Below are 20,328 nucleotides of genomic sequence, written 5' to 3' on the forward strand. Positions count from 1 at the left end.
AGTTGCAGCGTATTATTGTTTGCTCTGCCTGGACTCGCGTGCCACATGCGTTTGTATGGGATTGATCTTTTTTTTTTTTTCTGATAACGGTACGATAACCAGTGTTGCACGTCGTAAGGTTAGGTTTCATGTCCACTAAAGTTATGGTGGTTGATGTTTGTGCAGGGCTGCCAGGGTCAAGTAAGGCACAGCCCTCAGCCTTGGGGACACTAACCTGCCTGAGTATGTTATACATCTCTGTAAAACTGACATATCGTGGGCTGAGGCTGGTAGTTTGTGGGGTAAGGCTGGTAGAACGTGGGCTGCGGCTGGTAGGTTGTGGGCTGAGGATGGCCTACATCCCCTAAACGTAGGCCACTTGTAGTAGTGTGTGACGCTGGCCACTGACCCATGACTGTAGCACCACAAGAGAGGCTCTCAGCCTCACACACCAACTCCTCAACCGCTGCCTCCTGGTGGCCACAGTTGAAAGTAAGGATCTTAACGTCCACCGTTAGCGACAGCGGACCTCCGTGCAGTCTACACCCCCCTCTCCTCCCCCAGCACTGCAAGGGATGATCCATGGAGGTCACCCGACCTCCCTACCACTGCAGGAGTCCGTCCTGCAGGGTAAACGACTGTCAGTTAAGGCTGACAATGTCACGGAGTTGAGCAGTTTGAGGTCATGTTACAGATGCCGGCGTGGGAGGTCTCTTGTTGCCTGCTGCTCGTGACTACCTCATGACGACTACCTTATGAGCTTATTGTTTGTTATACTGAGGCAGTCAGATAGCTACCACTACCACCACTAACACCATCATCATCACTCAGCCACAACCCCATTCCCCGTGCCTTGCCCCTGAGCACTCCCCCCCTGGCCACACCAATTCATTAACCTTCCCGCCGTAATATCGGTTAAGCTGACACTTATAAGGCTGGGCCGCTGGGACTGTCTTGGTGAAAGGCCCAACAGGGGTCACACTGGATGCCTGGCTGGCTGTCTGCCTCAACGTCTCTTGTCTCCCGATCGTCCCTAACACTGTCTCTTGTCTCCTACTCGTCCCTAACACTGTGTTTTGCGTCTCACTCGTCCCTTGCACGTAACGTACTCTGTCCAGAGTTCCTAATACTTTCCCATATTGTATTGACAAATTCTTCACTCACATCTTACCTTGCTTTGTTTACTTCATTATTATTTGTCATATTTTTCGGTTATCTCTAACTTATTCATGTTTTTCATTTTTCACTTATGTCTGAATCTCTCTAACATTTGATTTCAACTCATTTCTCATAATCTGGGCTTGTAATCTTTTCCCTCTCGTATTCTTGCAACTGACTTTTCCCTCTCGTCTGTCATACCTAATCTTATACCTGACATTAGTCGTCTTCCTTTTCTTATTGCCATATGCCTGAGTGGTCTTTCTTGTTTATTGTGCGTTGCTCTCGTCTTTTATCCTTGTGTTGCACAGCACATTTTACCCCGACGTGATCTATTCTCTCCTGCTCCTCCACTCTTATATTGCCATTACTTTTGTCATCTTTTCCCGCCATCCTCTCCAGTTCCTCGCTTTTGTCAGTTTTGTGTAAGCGTTAGAGGTCTGTGTGCTTCGTGATCCCGTTACACTTACATGGTCATATAGACATGGATATTATAGTACGACCTTTGACCTGACCTAATGATTCGACGGCCATTACAGGGCAGTCTGGACTGGGCAGAATAGTTGCACTTACACTGCTGCCCGGTAGAGTGGTCTCAGGCTCCCTGTTTATAGTGGTGTGTGTGTGTGGTGGGGGCAGCCAGGACAGATTTTGATGTAGGGATGATGTGAATGTTTTCCTTAATAATAATAATCTAGTGAACAGAAATAATGTTTCCAGGAGATGCAGCTCTACCAGTGGGCAAGAGCAATGCATCTCATAAAGCTTTACTTTGCTATGTAATTGATTACTTCTTAGGAAATATAATCTATTAAGAAGTCCTGTTACAAAAGCTCTTCTGTTACCAACATTTCAGTGATATTCATATACGTGTAACTAATGTTGTGTATGCTTCACAATAGCTGCACTTAGAGTTCAGTGTGATTGAAATGTAGTCAGTAAAGTCATCAGCTTGTAGATCAACGCCGTTGTTGCCAGAGCTGGGCATGTCAAGCACTGAGGCGATGGTACGGGTGCCAGCACACAGTGTCCGCCTCGGCTCCCTCCTTAATATGACTTACCCTCACCAAAACAGACCTGATCTGTGTACTTTGGATTCTGGCAACTTTCTCCAGCTTCACAGGAGCAGCCGCAGCGCATGCAAGGTCAGGAGCTTCGTCAGTCCAGTTACTCTGACGACAGAATAGCTTTTCACAGCTCCCAGGCTGGTAACTCCCCTGCATTAGTACGGTATAGTTTGCAAGACACCTGCTATTACTTACCTTCCGTGTCCCTGTGGAGGCGATTGGTCGAGGATGATGTTTGATGCCTTTCTTCCGACAGTAACTTGGTGGTTCCAGTGCTGTTTGTACTGACACTGTCTGACACAGAAGTGAGTCCGTCCTGTCAGTATATGGAATGTTGGTAAGAACGACAGAGCAGTGAATCCAAATCCCTGACAATCTTGCATCTCAGCTGATCCTGAACTTTTGTACACGACACTTCAGCGTACAGCAACTGCAACCACTGAAATGTACTGCATACAGTACGCCACCGTCTGCTTCAGACTACGGGGCCGATTTTCTGTGTTGTGATGACCCGCTGAGTCTTAGCAGGAACCAGTAGTTTGTCTACCTCATGGCCTCCTGCTCTCTGAACACTGATAGTGTCTCATGGTCTCGACCATGGCCCTCTTCCCATCATTGATCCACCATGAGTCGGTGAGGAATGATGTGTGTCCTGGTTGGCCACATATTGTGGTTAGTAAGTAGTAGTGTGTCCGGTTGTTGTGTTCTGGTCTCCAAAACCGCGAATGATCCTCCTTGGGTGCTCTATCCAAACATAATGAGTCCGCGTTTGTAGTGATCAAAGATTATAGTAAGTTGTATGCATGCAGTGGTTAAGAGATCACTATTTCATTTTGTCCACCAGTGCACCAATTATTGATAATAAATCTGTTCTTAACATGTGCAGGGAAGCCATGGCTGTAGTCATGTGGGCAGTCGACATGCCTTTATACGGTGCTAGAGGCGATAACAGAAATAATTTTACTTCTCCGACTCAGACATAAAGAGACCTTTACAGTATTCAAGAGAGCCATGTGAGTGGACAGTGGAGTGCTATGATCAGGTTTATACCTCAAGACCTGTAAGGTTAATGCATGAATGTGTGGCAGGTATTAACAGTCAAATGATTCACGGTCTTTGAGCACTAACGATGATAACTTTGTCCGCTGTTATGATCTCTGTTTTTCTTTTAGTGTGGAGGATAACGTCTATTTTTAGGTGTGATACTGCAATCCAAAAAGTCACCTGGAACCATCACCATGTGGACAGCTGCCACGATCATCATACTCCACTGCGTTAAGGGAGACTGGAGAACCGTCCACACCCAACCTCTTGATGGATGTTAGTTTAAGGAGGTCTTGGTCGTCTCTCAATTCAATGTTAGATGCTACACTTCCCTCCGTGTGTCTCTTGCGTTCATGTTGAATGGCTTCTGTCTAGGTCTACCGCTGGTCCAGGAGTTAAGATTAATGAGATGTTGAAGATATATTCCTAAATAGTACGTACACTCACTTGAGAGTTTACAGCTCTAGTTTTGTAGACTCTATGGTTAACATAAAGACACGATTTACCCAGTACAAATACAGACACTTAAACAATTTGATTGTTACTTAAACATTACAAACACTTTGAACTCATGGCGGAAAGAGTGCATTGTCCTCAGCTTTGGTGTTGTCTGGTGTGAGATAAACTGAAGCCATGATGTGTACTCTGATAACAGGGGTGTGGCGCCGCCAAGTGCACCAAGGAAGTACCTTAACAGTTACTTGGCGTACACGCCTCCCTGCTCACAATACTTGGCGTACACGCCTCCCTACTCACAATACTTGGCGTACACGCCTCCCTACTCACAATACTTGGCGTACACGCCTCCCTACTCACAATACTTGGCGTACACGCCTCCCTACTCACAATACTTGGCGTACACGCCTCCCTACTCACAATACTTGGCGTACACGCCTCCCTGCTCACAATACTTGGCGTACACGCCTCCCTACTCACAATACTTGGCGTACACGCCTCCCTACTCACAATACTTGGCGTACACGCCTCCCTACTCACAATACTTGGCGTACACGCCTCCCTACTCACAATACTTGGCGTACACGCCTCCCTACTCAGAATACGTGGCGTACACGCCTCCCTGCTCACAATACTTGGCGTACACGCCTCCCTACTCACAATACTTGGCGTACACGCCTCCCTACTCACAATACTTGGCGTACACGCCTCCCTACTCACAATACTTGGCGTACACGCCTCCCTACTCACAATACTTGGCGTACACGCCTCCCTACTCACAATACTTGGCGTACACGCCTCCCTACTCACAATACTTGGCGTACACGCCTCCCTACTCACAATACTTGGCGTACACGCCTCCCTGCTGACAATACTTGGCGTACACGCCTCCCTACTCACAATACTTGGCGTACACGCCTCCCTGCTCACAATACTTGGCGTACACGCCTCCCTACTCACAATACTTGGCGTACACGCCTCCCTGCTCACAATACTTGGCGTACACGCCTCCCTACTCACAATACTTGGCGTACACGCCTCCCTACTCACAATACTTGGCGTACACGCCTCCCTACTCACAATACTTGGCGTACACGCCTCCCTACTCACAATACTTGGCGTACACGCCTCCCTGCTCACAATACTTGGCGTACACGCCTCCCTACTCACAATACTTGGCGTACACGCCTCCCTACTCACAATACTTGGCGTACACGCCTCCCTACTCACAATACTTGGCGTACACGCCTCCTACTCACAATACTTGGCGTACACGCCTCCCTACTCACAATACTTGGCGTACACGCCTCCCTGCTCACAATACTTGGCGTACACGCCTCCCTACTCACAATACTTGGCGTACACGCCTCCCTACTCACAATACTTGGCGTACACGCCTCCCTACTCACAATACTAGGCGTACACGCCTCCCTACTCACAATACTTGGCGTACACGCCTCCCTACTCACAATACTTGGCGTACACGCCTCCCTACTCACAATACTTGGCGTACACGCCTCCCTGCTGACAATACTTGGCGTACACGCCTCCCTACTCACAATACTTGGCGTACACGCCTCCCTGCTCACAATACTTGGCGTACACGCCTCCCTACTCACAATACTTGGCGTACACGCCTCCCTACTCACAATACTTGGCGTACACGCCTCCCTACTCACAATACTTGGCGTACACGCCTCCCTGCTCACAATACTTGGCGTACACGCCTCCCTGCTCACAATACTTGGCGTACACGCCTCCCTACTCACAATACTTGGCGTACACGCCTCCCTACTCACAATACTTGGCGTACACGCCTCCCTGCTCACAATACTTGGCGTACACGCCTGCCTACTCACAATACTTGGCGAACACGCCTCCCTGCTGACAATACTTGGCGTACACGCCTCCCTGCTCACAATACTTGGCGTACACGCCTCCCTACTCACAATACTTGGCGTACACGCCTCCCTACTCACAATATTTGGCGTACACGCCTCCCTGCTCATAATCTATTTCATCTTGAAACTTTCTGTTAAGTGTACGACTGAAATACTTGTATGAGTGTAACACACAGGGGACGCACGGATGGGAACGTGTGTGAGTGGTTTAAGAGGCTGTATGTACCTGACCCAACACATAGAACCAGAGATCAAGTTGACGATAAGATGACAGATTGTGTATAAGTGTGAGGAACTACGTGCGTCTTAGTAATGGCAGTTATGCCATACACATACACACAGGTGTATTGGTCGCAAGGAATTCATTTGATATTTGAAGTGTCAGATAAACATTATATTCTTGAGACTCCGCTGTCGTCAGAGGTTATGGTAGAGAAGACGTGTTCATAGTTTTGATATAATGATCCTTTTGGCCATAAACAAACATTTTCTGCCGCGATATGATCTGTGGTATGATGACCTCTTGTCTCTTTACAAAATAAAATATCCAGTGTTGTAGTGATGGCGGGAACCATCTTACACACACCGTGTTAGAAGGATGTGCCCAGGGAAGTGCTACCCTCCTGACTTAGGAGTGTTCATGTGATGGCCGGAACCACACCATACATGATACACCACACCATGCACCATACACCACACCATGCACCATACACCACACCATGCACCATACACCACACCATGCACCGTACACCACACCATACACCACACCATGCACCATACACCACACCATGCACCATACACCACACCATGCACCATACACCACACCACGCACCATACACCACACCATACACCACACCATGCACCATACACCACGCCATGCACCATACACCACACCATGCACCATACACCACATCATACACCATACACCACACCATACACCACACCATGCACCATACACCACACCATACTCCATACACCACACCATACACCACACCATACACCACACTATGCACCATACACCACACCATACACCATACACCACACCATACACCACACCATGCACCATACACCACACCATGCACCATACACCACACCATACACCACACCATACACCATACACCACACCATGCACCACACCACACCATACACCACACCATGCACCATACACCACACCATACACCACACCATGCACCATACACCACACCATGCACCATACACCACACCATACACCCTACACCACACCATGCACCATACACCACACCATGCACCATACACCACACATACACCATACATACACCACACCATGCACCATACACCACACCATGCACCATACACCACACCATGCACCATACACCACACCATACACCACACCATACACCATACACCACACCATACACCATACACCACACCATACACCACACCATGCAACATACACCACACCAAGCACCATACACCACACCATACACCATACACCACACCATGCACCATACACCACACCATGCACCATACACCACACCAAGCACCATACACCACACCATGCACCATACACCATACACCACACCATACACCACACACCAAGCACCATACACCACACCATGCACCATACACCACACCAAGCACCATACACCACACCATGCACCATACACCATACACCACACCATACACCACACCAAGCACCACACCATGCACCATACACCACACTATGCACCATACACCACACCATACACCATACCATGCACCGTACACCACACCATACAGCATACACCACACCATGCACCATACACCACACCATGCACCATACACCACACCATACACCACACCTTACACCACACACCACACCATGCACCATACACCACACCATGCACCATACACCACACCATGCACCATACACCACACCATGTACCATACAGCACACCATGTACCATACACCATACCATGCACCATACACCACACCATGCACCATACACCATACCATGTACCATACACCATACACCACACCATACACCATACCGTGCACCATACACTACACCATGTACCATACACCATACCATGCACCATACACCACACCATGCACCATACACCACACCATGCACCATAAACCACACTATGCACCATACACCACACCATGCACAATACACCACACCATGCACCATACACCACACTATGCACCATACACCACGCCATGCACCATACACCACACTATGCACCATACACTATTCCATGCACCATACACCACACCATGCACCATACACCATACCATGCCCCATACACCACACCATACACTACACATCCTACACCATACACCTGTCCTTTATAGTTTACTTGTCTCCAATTTCCGTCTAATTTTTTTTTCCACAATCTGTATAACACAGCAGGCCTGGCCCTGGTGGTCAGTACCTCTCCATGACCACCTTTGATGTGAACACACCGCTACTACAGCCATAGCACCACCGGTGACCACCCCCACCCACCTATGAAAGTTACGCCGACCTTGTCTTCTTGCTAAGTATTCCCAGACCTGTTCCTGTAATATGTTGTTGGCTATTGTTTATCATACACTAATAATGTACGATTGGATACATTCCTTGCGTATGATACCGTCGCTAACTCCTTTTGTCAGGACTCACGTGATGAGCGCCGTCAGGAAGTCATGTACTGGACCAGGAGACATGATCTGCCTGGCCAGGAGACATGATGTTCCTCGTGAGGAAGTGATCTAAGAACATTTTCCCGCAGGTCAAGAGACGGGACACGCCTGTCTGAGGCAGACGATGTGACAGCTTACATTAGTTCTTTAAAATCCACCTCTTGCAGTTGTAAATCTTTCCATAAGTATGTTTAGGTTGTAGGTTGTAGACAGGAGCCGACCAGACAAGTACAACCCTCCTGACTTAGGAAATAACACCGAGAACCATGTTACATTCTCCGGGTCAGGAGTGCTGCTTCTACTGCTTTTGTCACATGAGAACTAAGTCACCGAACCAAACTTGCCTTCTTTCCCTCATATACTCATATACTCCTTACACACACACACACACACACACACACACACATATATATATATATATATATATATATATATATATATATATTTTTTTTTTTTTTTTTGCTTTGTCGCTGTCTCCCGCGTTTGCGAGGTAGCGCAAGGAAACAGACGAAACAAATGGCCCAACCCACCCCCATACACATGTATATACATACGTCCACACACGCAAATATACATACCTACACAGCTTTCCATGGTTTACCCCAGACGCTTCACATGCCCCGATTCAATCCACTGACAGCACGTCAACCCCGGTATACCACATCGCTCCAATTCACTCTATTCCTTGCCCTCCTTTCACCCTCCTGCATGTTCAGGCCCCGATCACACAAAATCTTTTTCACTCCATCTTTCCACCTCCAATTTGGTCTCCCTCTTCTCCTCGTTCCCTCCACCTCCGACACATATATCCTCTTGGTCAATCTTTCCTCACTCATTCTCTCCATGTGCCCAAACCATTTCAAAACACCCTCTTCTGCTCTCTCAACCACGCTCTTTTTATTTCCACACATCTCTCTTACCCTTACGTTACTTACTCGATCAAACCACCTCACACCACACATTGTCCTCAAACATCTCATTTCCAGCACATTCATCCTCCTGCGCACAACTCTATCCATAGCCCACGCCTCGCAACCATACAACATTGTTGGAACCACTATTCCTTCAAACATACCCATTTTTGCTTTCCGAGATAATGTTCTCGACTTCCACACATTCTTCAAGGCTCCCAGAATTTTCGCCCCCTCCCCAACCCTATGATCCACTTCCGCTTCCATGGTTCCATCCGCTGCCAGATCCACTCCCAGATATCTAAAACACTTCACTTCCTCCAGTTTTTCTCCATTCAAACTCACCTCCCAATTGACTTGATCCTCAACCCTACTGTACCTAATAACCTTGCTCTTATTCACATTTACTCTTAACTTTCTTCTTTCACACACTTTACCAAACTCAGTCACCAGCTTCTGCAGTTTCTCACATGAATCAGCCACCAGCGCTGTATCATCAGCGAACAACAACTGACTCACTTCCCAAGCTCTCTCATCCCCAACAGACTTCATACTTGCCCCTCCTTCCAAAACTCTTGCATTCACCTCCCTAACAACCCCATCCATAAACAAATTAAACAACCATGGAGACATCACACACCCCTGCCGCAAACCTACATTCACTGAGAACCAATCACTTTCCTCTCTTCCTACGCGTACACATGCCTTACATCCTCGATAAAAACTTTTCACTGCTTCTAACAACTTGCCTTCCACACCATATATTCTTAATACCTTCCACAGAGCATCTCTATCAACTCTATCATATGCCTTCTCCAGATCCATAAATGCTACATACAAATCCATTTGCTTTTCTAAGTATTTCTCACATACATTCTTCAAAGCAAACACCTGATCCACACTTCCTCTACCACTTCTGAAACCACACTGCTCTTCCCCAATCTGATGCTCTGTACATTTTGAAGGTTTGTTGAATGTGTTTGATGATAGAGTGGCAGATATAGGGTGTTTTGGTCGAGGTGGTGTGCAAAGTGAGAGGGTTAGGGAAAATGATTTGGTAAACAGAGAAGAGGTAGTAAAAGCTTAGCGGAAGATGAAAGCCGGCAAGGCAGCAGGTTTGGATGGTATTGCAGTGGAATTTATTAAAAAAGGGGGTGACTGTATTGTTGACTGGTTGGTAAGGTTATTTAATGTATGTATGACTCACGGTGAGGTGCCTGAGGATTGGCGGAATGCGTGCATAGTGCCATTGTACAAAGGCAAAGGGGATAAGAGTGAGTGCTCAAATTACAGAGGTATAAGTTTGTTGAGTATTCCTGGTAAATTATATGAGAGGGTATTGATTGAGAGGGTGAAGGCATGTACAGAGCATCAGATATATATATATATATATATATATATATATATATATATATATATATATATATATATATATATATATATATATATATATATATATATATGTATGTATCGAGACAGACTTCCCCAGAACTTTTTAAAGGGGAAGTAAATGTTTATAGTTGTGTTACTGGAGTGATAGTTTTCATACATGGTGCTCTGACAAGAAAATAGTGAAATTGGAGAAAAATGTAGCTTAGACCTTGAAGCTTATTCTTTTTTTTCAAAGTGATAGAGATGGAAAGCAAAAGAGTGTTTTTCATAAATGTACTGGAAAAGTTGAGGTCCAGATAAATTTTTGGTCTGTCAAGGCTTTATTATGGAGGATGACCACCTACCTACCCTCATGTATCCAAGATATGGTTGTACTTTTGTGTAATGAAGAAAATTGAGAAACATCGTAAGCCAATATTCCTGTTTCATGATAAGAGAAGTGGACCAGGCAGTATGATACAGTGGTTAAATTGATGAAAACTACTATTGACGTTTGTGTAAATAAATTATACATTTCCCTTTTCCATAGCCAGAGGTTGAACCATTATGTGACATTCATTTTTTTCACTTCATTTCAAGCTAGAAGTTTCAGTTTTCTAAATTATTTCTTACATTTTTCATATGTATATATATGTATATGTGTGTATGTGTGTATATGTGCGTATGTATGTGTATATATATGTATATGCATATATATGTATATTATCCCTGGGGATAGGGGTGAAAGAATACTTCCCTCGCATTCCTCGCGTGTCGTAGAAGGCGACTAGAGGGGACGGGAGCGGGGGGCCAGAAATCCTCCCCTCCTTGTATTTTTTAACTTTCTAAAATGGGAAACAGAAGAAGGAGTCACGCGGGGAGTGCTCATCCTCCTCGAAGGCTCAGACTGGGGTGTCTAAATGTGTGTGGATGTAACCATGATGTGAAAAAAGGAGAGATAGGTAGTATGTTTGAGGAAAGGAACCTGGATGTTTTGGCTCTGAGTGAAACGAAGCTCAAGGGTAAAGGGGAAGAGTGGTTTGGGAATGTCTTGGGAGTAAAGTCAGGGGTTAGTGAGAGGACAAGAGCAAGGGAAGGAGTAGCAGTACTCCTGAAACAGGAGTTGTGGGAGTATGTGATAGAATGTAAGAAAGTAAATTCTCGATTAATATGGGTAAAACTGAAAGTTGATGGAGAGAGATGGGTGATTATTGGTGCATATGCACCTGGGCATGAGAAGAAAGATCATGAGAGGCAAGTGTTTTGGGAGCAGCTGAATGAGTGTGTTAGTGGTTTTGATGCACGAGACCGGGTTATAGTGATGGGTGATTTGAATGCAAAGGTGAGTAATGTGGCAGTTGAGGGAATAATTGGTATACATGGGGTGTTCAGTGTTGTAAATGGAAATGGTGAAGAGCTTGTAGATTTATGTGCTGAAAAAGGACTGGTGATTGGGAAAACCTGGTTTAAAAAGCGAGATATACATAAGTATACGTATGTAAGTAGGAGAGATGGCCAGAGAGCGTTATTGGATTACGTGTTAATTGACAGGCGCGCGAAAGAGAGACTTTTGGATGTTAATGTGCTGAGAGGTGCAACTGGAGGGATGTCTGATCATTATCTTGTGGAGGCTAAGGTGAAGATTTGTATGGGCTTTCAGAAAAGAAGAGTGAATGTTGGGGTGAAGAGGGTGGTGAGAGTAAGTGAGCTTGGGAAGGAGACTTGTGTGAGGAAGTACCAGGAGAGACTGAGTACAGAATGGAAAAAGGTGAGAACACTTGAAGTAAGGGGAGTGGGGGAGGAATGGGATGTATTTAGGGAATCAGTGATGGATTGCACAAAAGATGCTTGTGGCATGAGAAGAGTGGGAGGTGGGTTGATTAGAAATGGTAGTGAGTGGTGGGATGAAGAAGTAAGATTATTAGTGAAAGAGAAGAGAGAGGCATTTGGACGATTTTTGCAGGGAAAAAATGCAATTGAGTGGGAGATGTATAAAAGAAAGAGACAGGAGGTCAAGAGAAAGGTGCAAGAGGTGAAAAAGAGGGCAAATGAGAGTTGGGGTGAGAGAATATTATTAAATTATAGGGAGAATAAAAAGACGTTCTGGAAGGAGGTAAATAAAGTGCGTAAGACAAGGGAGCAAATGGGAACTTCAGTGAAGGGCGCAAATGGGGAGGTGATAACTAGTAGTGGTGATGTGAGAAGGAGATGGAGTGAGTATTTTGAAGGTTTGTTGAATGTGTTTGATGATAGAGTGGCAGATATAGGGTGTTTTGGTCGAGGTGGTGTGCAAAGTGAGATGGCTAGGGAAAATGATTTGGGAAACAGAGAAGAGGTAGTAAAAGCTTTGCGGAAGATGAAAGCCGGCAAGGCAGCAGGTTCGGATGGTATTGCAGTGGAATTTATTAAAAAGGGGGTGACTGTATTGTTGACTGGTTGGTGAGGTTATTTAATGTATGTATGACTCATGGTGAGGTGCCTGAGGATTGGCGAAATGCGAGCATGGTGCCATTGTACAAAGGCAAAGGGGATAAGAGTGAGTGCTCAAATTACAGAGGTATAAGTTTGTTGAGTATTCCTGGTAAATTATATGAGAGGGTATTGATTGAGAGGGTGAAGGCATGTACAGAGCATCAGATTGGGGAAGAGCAGTGTGGTTTCAGAAGTGGTAGAGGATGTGTGGATCAGGTGTTTGCTTTGAAGAATGTATGTGAGAAATACTTAGAAAAGCAAATGGATTTGTATGTAGCATTTATGGATCTGGAGAAGGCATATGATAGAGTTGATAGAGATGCTCTGTGGAAGGTATTAAGAATATATGGTGTGGGAGGCAAGTTGTTAGAAGCAGTGAAAAGTTTTTATCGAGGATGTAAGGCATGTGTACGTGTAGGAAGAGAGGAAAGTGATTGGTTCTCAGTGAATGTAGGTTTGCGGCAGGGGTGTGTGATGTCTCCATGGTTGTTTAATTTGTTTATGGATGGTGTTGTTAGGGAGGTGAATGCAAGAGTTTTGGAAAGAGGGGCAAGTATGAAGTCTGTTGTGGATGAGAGAGCTTGGGAAGTGAATCAGTTGTTGTTCGCTGATGATACAGCGCTGGTGGCTGATTCATGTGAGAAACTGCAGAAGCTGGTGACTGAGTTTGGTAAAGTGTGTGAAAGAAGAAAGTTAAGAGTAAATGTGAATAAGAGCAAGGTTATTAGGTACAGTAGGGTTGAGGGTCAAGTCAATTGGGAGGTAAGTTTGAATGGAGAAAAACTGGAGGAAGTAAAGTGTTTTAGATATCTGGGAGTGGATCTGGCAGCGGATGGAACCATGGAAGCGGAAGTGAATCATAGGGTGGGGGAGGGGGCGAAAATCCTGGGAGCCTTGAAGAATGTTTGGAAGTCGAGAAGATTATCTCGGAAAGCAAAAATGGGTATGTTTGAAGGATTAGTGGTTCCAACGATGTTGTATGGTTGCGAGGCGTGGGCTATGGATAGAGTTGTGCGCAGGAGGGTGGATGTGCTGGAAATGAGATGTTTGAGGACAATGTGTGGTGTGAGGTGGTTTGATCGAGTAAGTAACGTAAGGGTAAGAGAGATGTGTGGAAATGAAAAGAGCGTGGTTGAGAGAGCAGAAGAGGGTGTTTTGAAATGGTTTGGGCACATGGAGAGAATGAGTGAGGAAAGATTGACCAAGAGGATATAAGTGTCGGAGGTGGAGGGAACGAGGAGAAGCGGGAGACCAAATTGGAGGTGGAAAGATGGAGTGAAAAAGATTTTGTGTGATCGGGGCCTGAACATGCAGGAGGGTGAAAAGAGGGCAAGGAATAGAGTGAATTGGATCGATATGGTATACCGGGGTTGACGTGCTGTCAGTGGATTGAATCAGGGCATGTGAAGCGTCTGGGGTAAACCATGGAAAGCTGTGTAGGTATGTATATTTGCGTGTGTGGACGTGTATGTATATACACGTGTATGGGGGTGGGTTGGGCCATTTCTTTCGTCTTTTTTCTTGCGCTACCTCGCAAACGCGGGAGACAGCGATAAAGCAAAAAAAAATATATATAAATATATGTATATATATATATATACATATACATATATATACATATATATATATATATAATATATATATATATATATATATATATATATATATATATATATATATGTATATATATATATATATATATTCTTTCATACTATTCGCCATTTCCCGCATTAGCGAGGTAGCGTTGAGAACAGAGGACTGGGCCCTTGAGGGAATATCCTCACCTGGGCCCCTTCTCTGTTCCCTCTTTTGGAAAATTAAAAAAAAAAAGTGAGAGGGGAGGATTTCCAGCCTCCTGCTCCCTCCCCTTTTAGTCGCCTTCTACGACACGCAGGGAATACGTGGGAAGTATTCTTTCTCCCCTATCCCCATATATATATATATATATATATATATATATATATATATATATATATATATATATATATATATATATATATATATATATATATCTTTTCTTTCTTTCAAACTATTCGCCATTTCCCGCATTAGCAAAGTAGCGTTAAGAACAGAGGACTGGGCCTTTGAGGGAATATCCTCACCTGGCCCCCTTCTCTGTTCCTTCTTTTGAAAAAAAAAAAAAAAAAAAAAAAACGAGAGGGGAGGATTTCCAGCCCCCCGCTCCCTCCCCTTTTAGTCGCCTTCTATGACACGCAGGGAATACGTGGGAAGTATTCTTTCATGACAGCTTGACACTGAGTGTGAACGAATGTGGCCTTTGTTGTCTTTTCCTAGCGCTACCTCTCTCGCACGCAGGAGGAAGGGGGGTGCCATTTCATGTGTGGCGGGGTGGCGACGAGAATGGATGAAGGCAGCAAGTATGAATATGTACATGTGTATATATGTATATGTCTGTGAATGTATATGTATGTATACGTTGATATAGGTGTATATGTTCGTGTGTGGGCTTTTATGTATATACACGTGTATGTGGGTGGGTTGGACCATTCTTTCATCTGTTTCCTTGCGCTACCTCGCTAACGCGGGAGACAGCGACAAAGTATGATACACCCCTCTTGGGGAAAAAAAATACGGACTCACCAGTCCTGCTAAGGAGAAAAAATTTAGAAGTTACCGAATTAATCTGTAATGTACGAAATATTTTTTTTAAACTAACGACGTTCTCTCTCTCTCTCTCTCTCTCTCTCTCTCTCTCTCTCTCTCTCTCTCTCTCTCTCTCTCTCTCTCTCTCTCTCTCTCTCTCTCTCTCAAGTTTGGTCCTGTCGAGAAGTTCTGTCTTGTGACTGTATTGTGACTAGCTTGTGACTGTATTGTGTCTGTATTGTCTGTCTTGTGACTGTATTGTGATTGTATTGTGACTTGTGACTGTATTGTTACTGTATTGTGATTATTGTTACTGTATTGTGACTGTATTGTGACTAGCTTGTGACTGAATTGTTACTGGATTGTGACTGTGTTATTACTGTATTGTGACTGGATTGTGACTGGAGCTTTTGATATAAAAGTAGAGGTGATCATCATCATGAGCAGTCAGGTCAGGAGACGTGTGATCACCTGGTGAGGGTCGGCTGGTTGGCTGGAGGTCACTTTAAGACTGGGGAGGTCACGTGCTCTTAATGACGTCATGACGACTGATAATCCTACACATGTCTGCAACGTTGCCTCTCACGTTCACCATATCGTTTGAGCGTATGTCTGAGGTCGGTGCTTATGTCTGAAGTCAGTGCGTATGTCTGAAGTCAGTGCGTATGTCTGAAGTCAGTGCGTATGTCTGAGGTCAGTGCGTATGTCTGAGGTCAGTGCGTATGTGTGAGGTCAGTGCGTATGTCTGAGGTCAGTGCGTATGTCTGAGGTCAGTGCGTATGTCTGAGGTCAGTGCGTATGTGTGAGGTCAGTGCGTTATTGAGGACGAGGTCGCAGTCAGAGACAAACATGTCTTATTGTCTGTCAGATATTTTTTTTCCAGCAAGATGTCGTGTATAGCAGATGTGGTATACCTTCCTGGTAAGTATACTAAAACTGTTATGTTTTATGTTGGTGAGGATACGTCTTTATGTGTTGACAGAGGCATGTACTTGTGAGGTACAGTGGGGCAAGATTCGAGAGTACAAGCGTTACCTAGCCGAAGTAAAGTCGTATGACGGACTTACTGTGAATGGCAGCATCAGAGGACTGCCTCTCCCTGCCTCTCCCGAGGACGGCCTCTCCCTGCCTCTTCCGAGGACGGCCTCTCCCTGCCTCTCCCGAGGACTGCCTCTCCCTGCCTCTTCCGAGGACGGCCTCTCCCTGCCTCTTCCGAGGACGGCCTCTCCCTGCCTCTCCCGAGGACGGCCTCTCCCTGCCTCTCCCTGCCTCTTCCGAGGACGGCCTCTCCCTGCCTCTCCCGAGGACGGCCTCTCCCTGCCTCTTCCGAGGACGGCCTCTCCCTGCCTCTCCCGAGGACGGCCTCTCCCTGCCTCTCCCGAGGACGGCCTCTCCCTGCCTCTCCCGAGGACGGCCTCTCCCTGCCTCTCCCGAGGACGGCCTCTCCCTGCCTCTCCCGAGGGCGGCCTCTCCCTGCCTCTCGACACACCATCATGTTGTTTCTGTGTACATGTTATCACCTGAGTCCACCCCCGGCCACCAGGAACAATGCCAACCGTAACACAACAACAACAAGCAGCAGTAACAACAACAACAGTAACAGCAGTAACACCAGCAACAACAGTAACAGCAGTAACAAGAGCAGTAGCAGCCTTAAAAGCATTGAGAACAGCAGCAGCAGCAGCAGCAGCAGCAGCAGCGGAAAGTAGCGCCTGCATAATTCACCGAGTCTGAGCGGACGGTTGACTGGCCCAGGCTGGGCATCAGCCACCGTGTGGAGACCCCCCCCCCCCCTTCATGACCCTCCTGACCCCCACGACCACCCTAGACCCCACGACCACCCTGGCCCCCACGACCACCCTGGCCCCCACGACCACCCTGGCCCCCACGACCACCCTGGCCCCCACGACCACCCTGGCCTCCACGACCACCCTAGACCCCACGACCTCCCTGGCCCCCACGACCACCCTGGCCCCCACGACCACCCTGGCCCCCACGACCACCCTGGCCCCCACGACCACCCTGGCCTCCACGACCACCCTAGACCCCACGACCACCCTGGCCCCCACGACCTCCCTGGCCCCCACGACCACCCTGGCCCCCACGACCTCCCTGGCTCCCACGACCACCCTGACCCCCACGACCACCCTGGCCCCCACGACCTCCCTGGCCCCCACGACCACCCTGGCCCCCACGACCTCCCTGGCCCCCACGACCACCCTAGACCCCACGACCACCCTGGCCCCCACGACCTCCCTGGCCCACACGACCAACCTGGCCCCCACGACCACCCTGGCCTCCACGACCACCCTAGACGCCACGACCACCCTGACCCCCACGACCACCCTAGACCCCACGACCACCCTGACCCCCACGACCACCCTAGACGCCACGACCACCCTGGCCCCCACGACCACCCTGGCCCCCACGACCACCCTGGCCCCCACGACCACCCTGGCCCCCACGACCTCCCTGGCCCCCACGACCACCCTGGCCCCCACGACCACCCTGGCCCCCACGACCACCCTGGCCCCCACGACCACCCTAGACCCCACGACCACCCTGGCCCCCACGACCTCCCTGGCCCACACGACCACCCTAGACCCCACGACCACCCTGGCCCCCACGACCACCCTGGCCCCCACGACCTCCCTGGCCCCCACGACCACCCTGGCCCCCACGACCACCCTGGCCCCCACGACCACTCTGGCCCCCACGACCACCCTAGACCCCACGACCACCCTGGCCCCCACGACCTCCCTGGCCCCCACGACCACCCTAGACCCCACGACCACCCTGGCCCCCACGACCACCCTGGCCCCCACGACCACCCTGGCCCCCACGACCTCCCTGGCCCCCACGACCACCCTGGCCCCCACGACCACCCTGGCCCCCACGACCTCCCTGGCCCCCACGACCACCCTAGACCCCACGACCACCCTGGCCCCCACGACCACCCTGGCCCCCACGACCACCCTGGCCCCCACGACCTCCCTGGCCCCCACGACCACCCTGGCCCCCACGACCTCCCTGGCCCCCACGACCACCCTGGCCCCCACGACCTCCCTGGCCCCCACGATCACCCTGGCCCCCACGACCTCCCTGGCCCCCACGACCGCCCTAGATCCCACGACCACCCTGGCCCCCACGACCTCCCTGGCCCCCACGACCACCCTGGCCCCACTACCACCCTAGACCCCACGACCACCCTGGCCCCCACGACCACCCTGGCCCAACTACCACCCTAGACCCCACGACCTCCCTGGCCCCCACGACCACCCTAGCCCCCACGACCACCCTGGCCCCCACGACCACCCTGGCCCCCACGACCTCCCTGGCCCCCACGACCGCCCTAGATCCCACGACCACCCTGGCCCCCACGACCACCCTAGACCCCACGACCACCCTGGCCCCCACGACCTCCCTGGCCCCCACGACCACCCTGGCCCCCACGACCTCCCTGGCCCCCACGACCTCCCTGGCCCCCACGACCACCCTAGACCCCACGACCACCCTGGCCCCCACGACCTCCCTGGCCCCCACGACCCTCTTAGACCCCACGACCACCCTGGCCCCCACGACCACCCTAGACCCCACGACCACCCTGGCCCCCACGACCACCCCGGCCCCACCAACCTGAGCCATCATCCGGTAACGCTTGTTTACCAGCGGCGTCTTAGCTACGTCTCTTCCTTGTATATCAACTAACTGTTCTACGTCTTCTGTCTCCTTATATCTTCCTACCCTGACCATATGATCATTACACGATAGTGCACTAGGGAACTTATCGTGTTTCATTTTCCTCGTGGTTATCAGGAGTTTCCCCATTAAGGCTCACCTCTCTCTCTCTCTCTCTCTCTCTCTCATATATATATATATATATATATATATATATATATATATATATATATATATATATATATATATATATATATATATATATATTAGTCTTTAGGAACATAGCATACAGAACGAGCCAGATTGGTGAAGCTACTGTGTACAGTCTGTACAGCCCATGACTGTTTCCAGTACACATATGTGCTAAGTGTACATGTATGTATCTTTCATTTCAGTGTTTTATTCATTTATGTTTGTACAGTTATATGATGACATACGTGGAAAGAGAGCGAGTTATTGTAGTCGTTTTGTGGCAATACGGGCAGTTACTCAAGAAGCACATTGAGAATACCATACAACACTAGAAATATCCAGGTTTATTTCTGACTATTATATATTAACATTAGTCTCTTTGTGTTTAGCACTGTTGTGTGTGACCTTGACCAATAACAGGCTGTAAATGTCGCATCCGCAGGGGCAAGTTTGCAGCAGTTCGCCGCGCCCGCCACCGCGCCACGGGCCAGGTGTACGCCGCTAAATACGTTCGTCGGCGACGCCAGAACGTGTCGCTGGAAGGGGAGGCGAGGCACGAGGTGGCCGTCCTAATGCTTGGGTTACGTGACCCTCACATCGTCCGCCTGCACCAGGTCTACGAGACGCCCAACGAGTACATCATCCTCCTCGAGTAGTAAGTGGCTAACCTTTGCTCCTCCTGTGTCGCACTCTGTCTTGTTATCCCGGTTACTGCCTGCACACACTGTGGACCTCTGTGTCACCTGTATGGACCTCTGTGTCACCTGCACACACTGTGGACTTCTGTGTCACCTGCACACACTGTGGACCTCTGGTCACCTGTGTGGACCTCTGTGTCACCTGTGTGG

General features: G+C 48.4%; 1 protein-coding gene across 2 annotated transcripts in view; it reads left to right on the forward strand.

Moving 5' to 3' along the window:
* The window catches only part of LOC139748985 (uncharacterized), a 261,271-nt gene that overhangs the window by 201,731 nt on the left and 39,212 nt on the right, over nucleotides 1–20,328 (forward strand). For both annotated transcript variants that reach the window (XM_071662339.1, XM_071662338.1), the window contains one exon: nucleotides 19,923–20,135. In XM_071662339.1, coding sequence (XP_071518440.1) covers nucleotides 19,923–20,135 — 213 coding nt within the window. The remainder of the gene's footprint in view (nucleotides 1–19,922; nucleotides 20,136–20,328) is intronic.

The sequence above is a fragment of the Panulirus ornatus genome, chromosome 6 (assembly GCF_036320965.1).
Source record: "Panulirus ornatus isolate Po-2019 chromosome 6, ASM3632096v1, whole genome shotgun sequence".
In the NCBI taxonomy this organism is placed as follows: domain Eukaryota; kingdom Metazoa; phylum Arthropoda; class Malacostraca; order Decapoda; family Palinuridae; genus Panulirus; species Panulirus ornatus.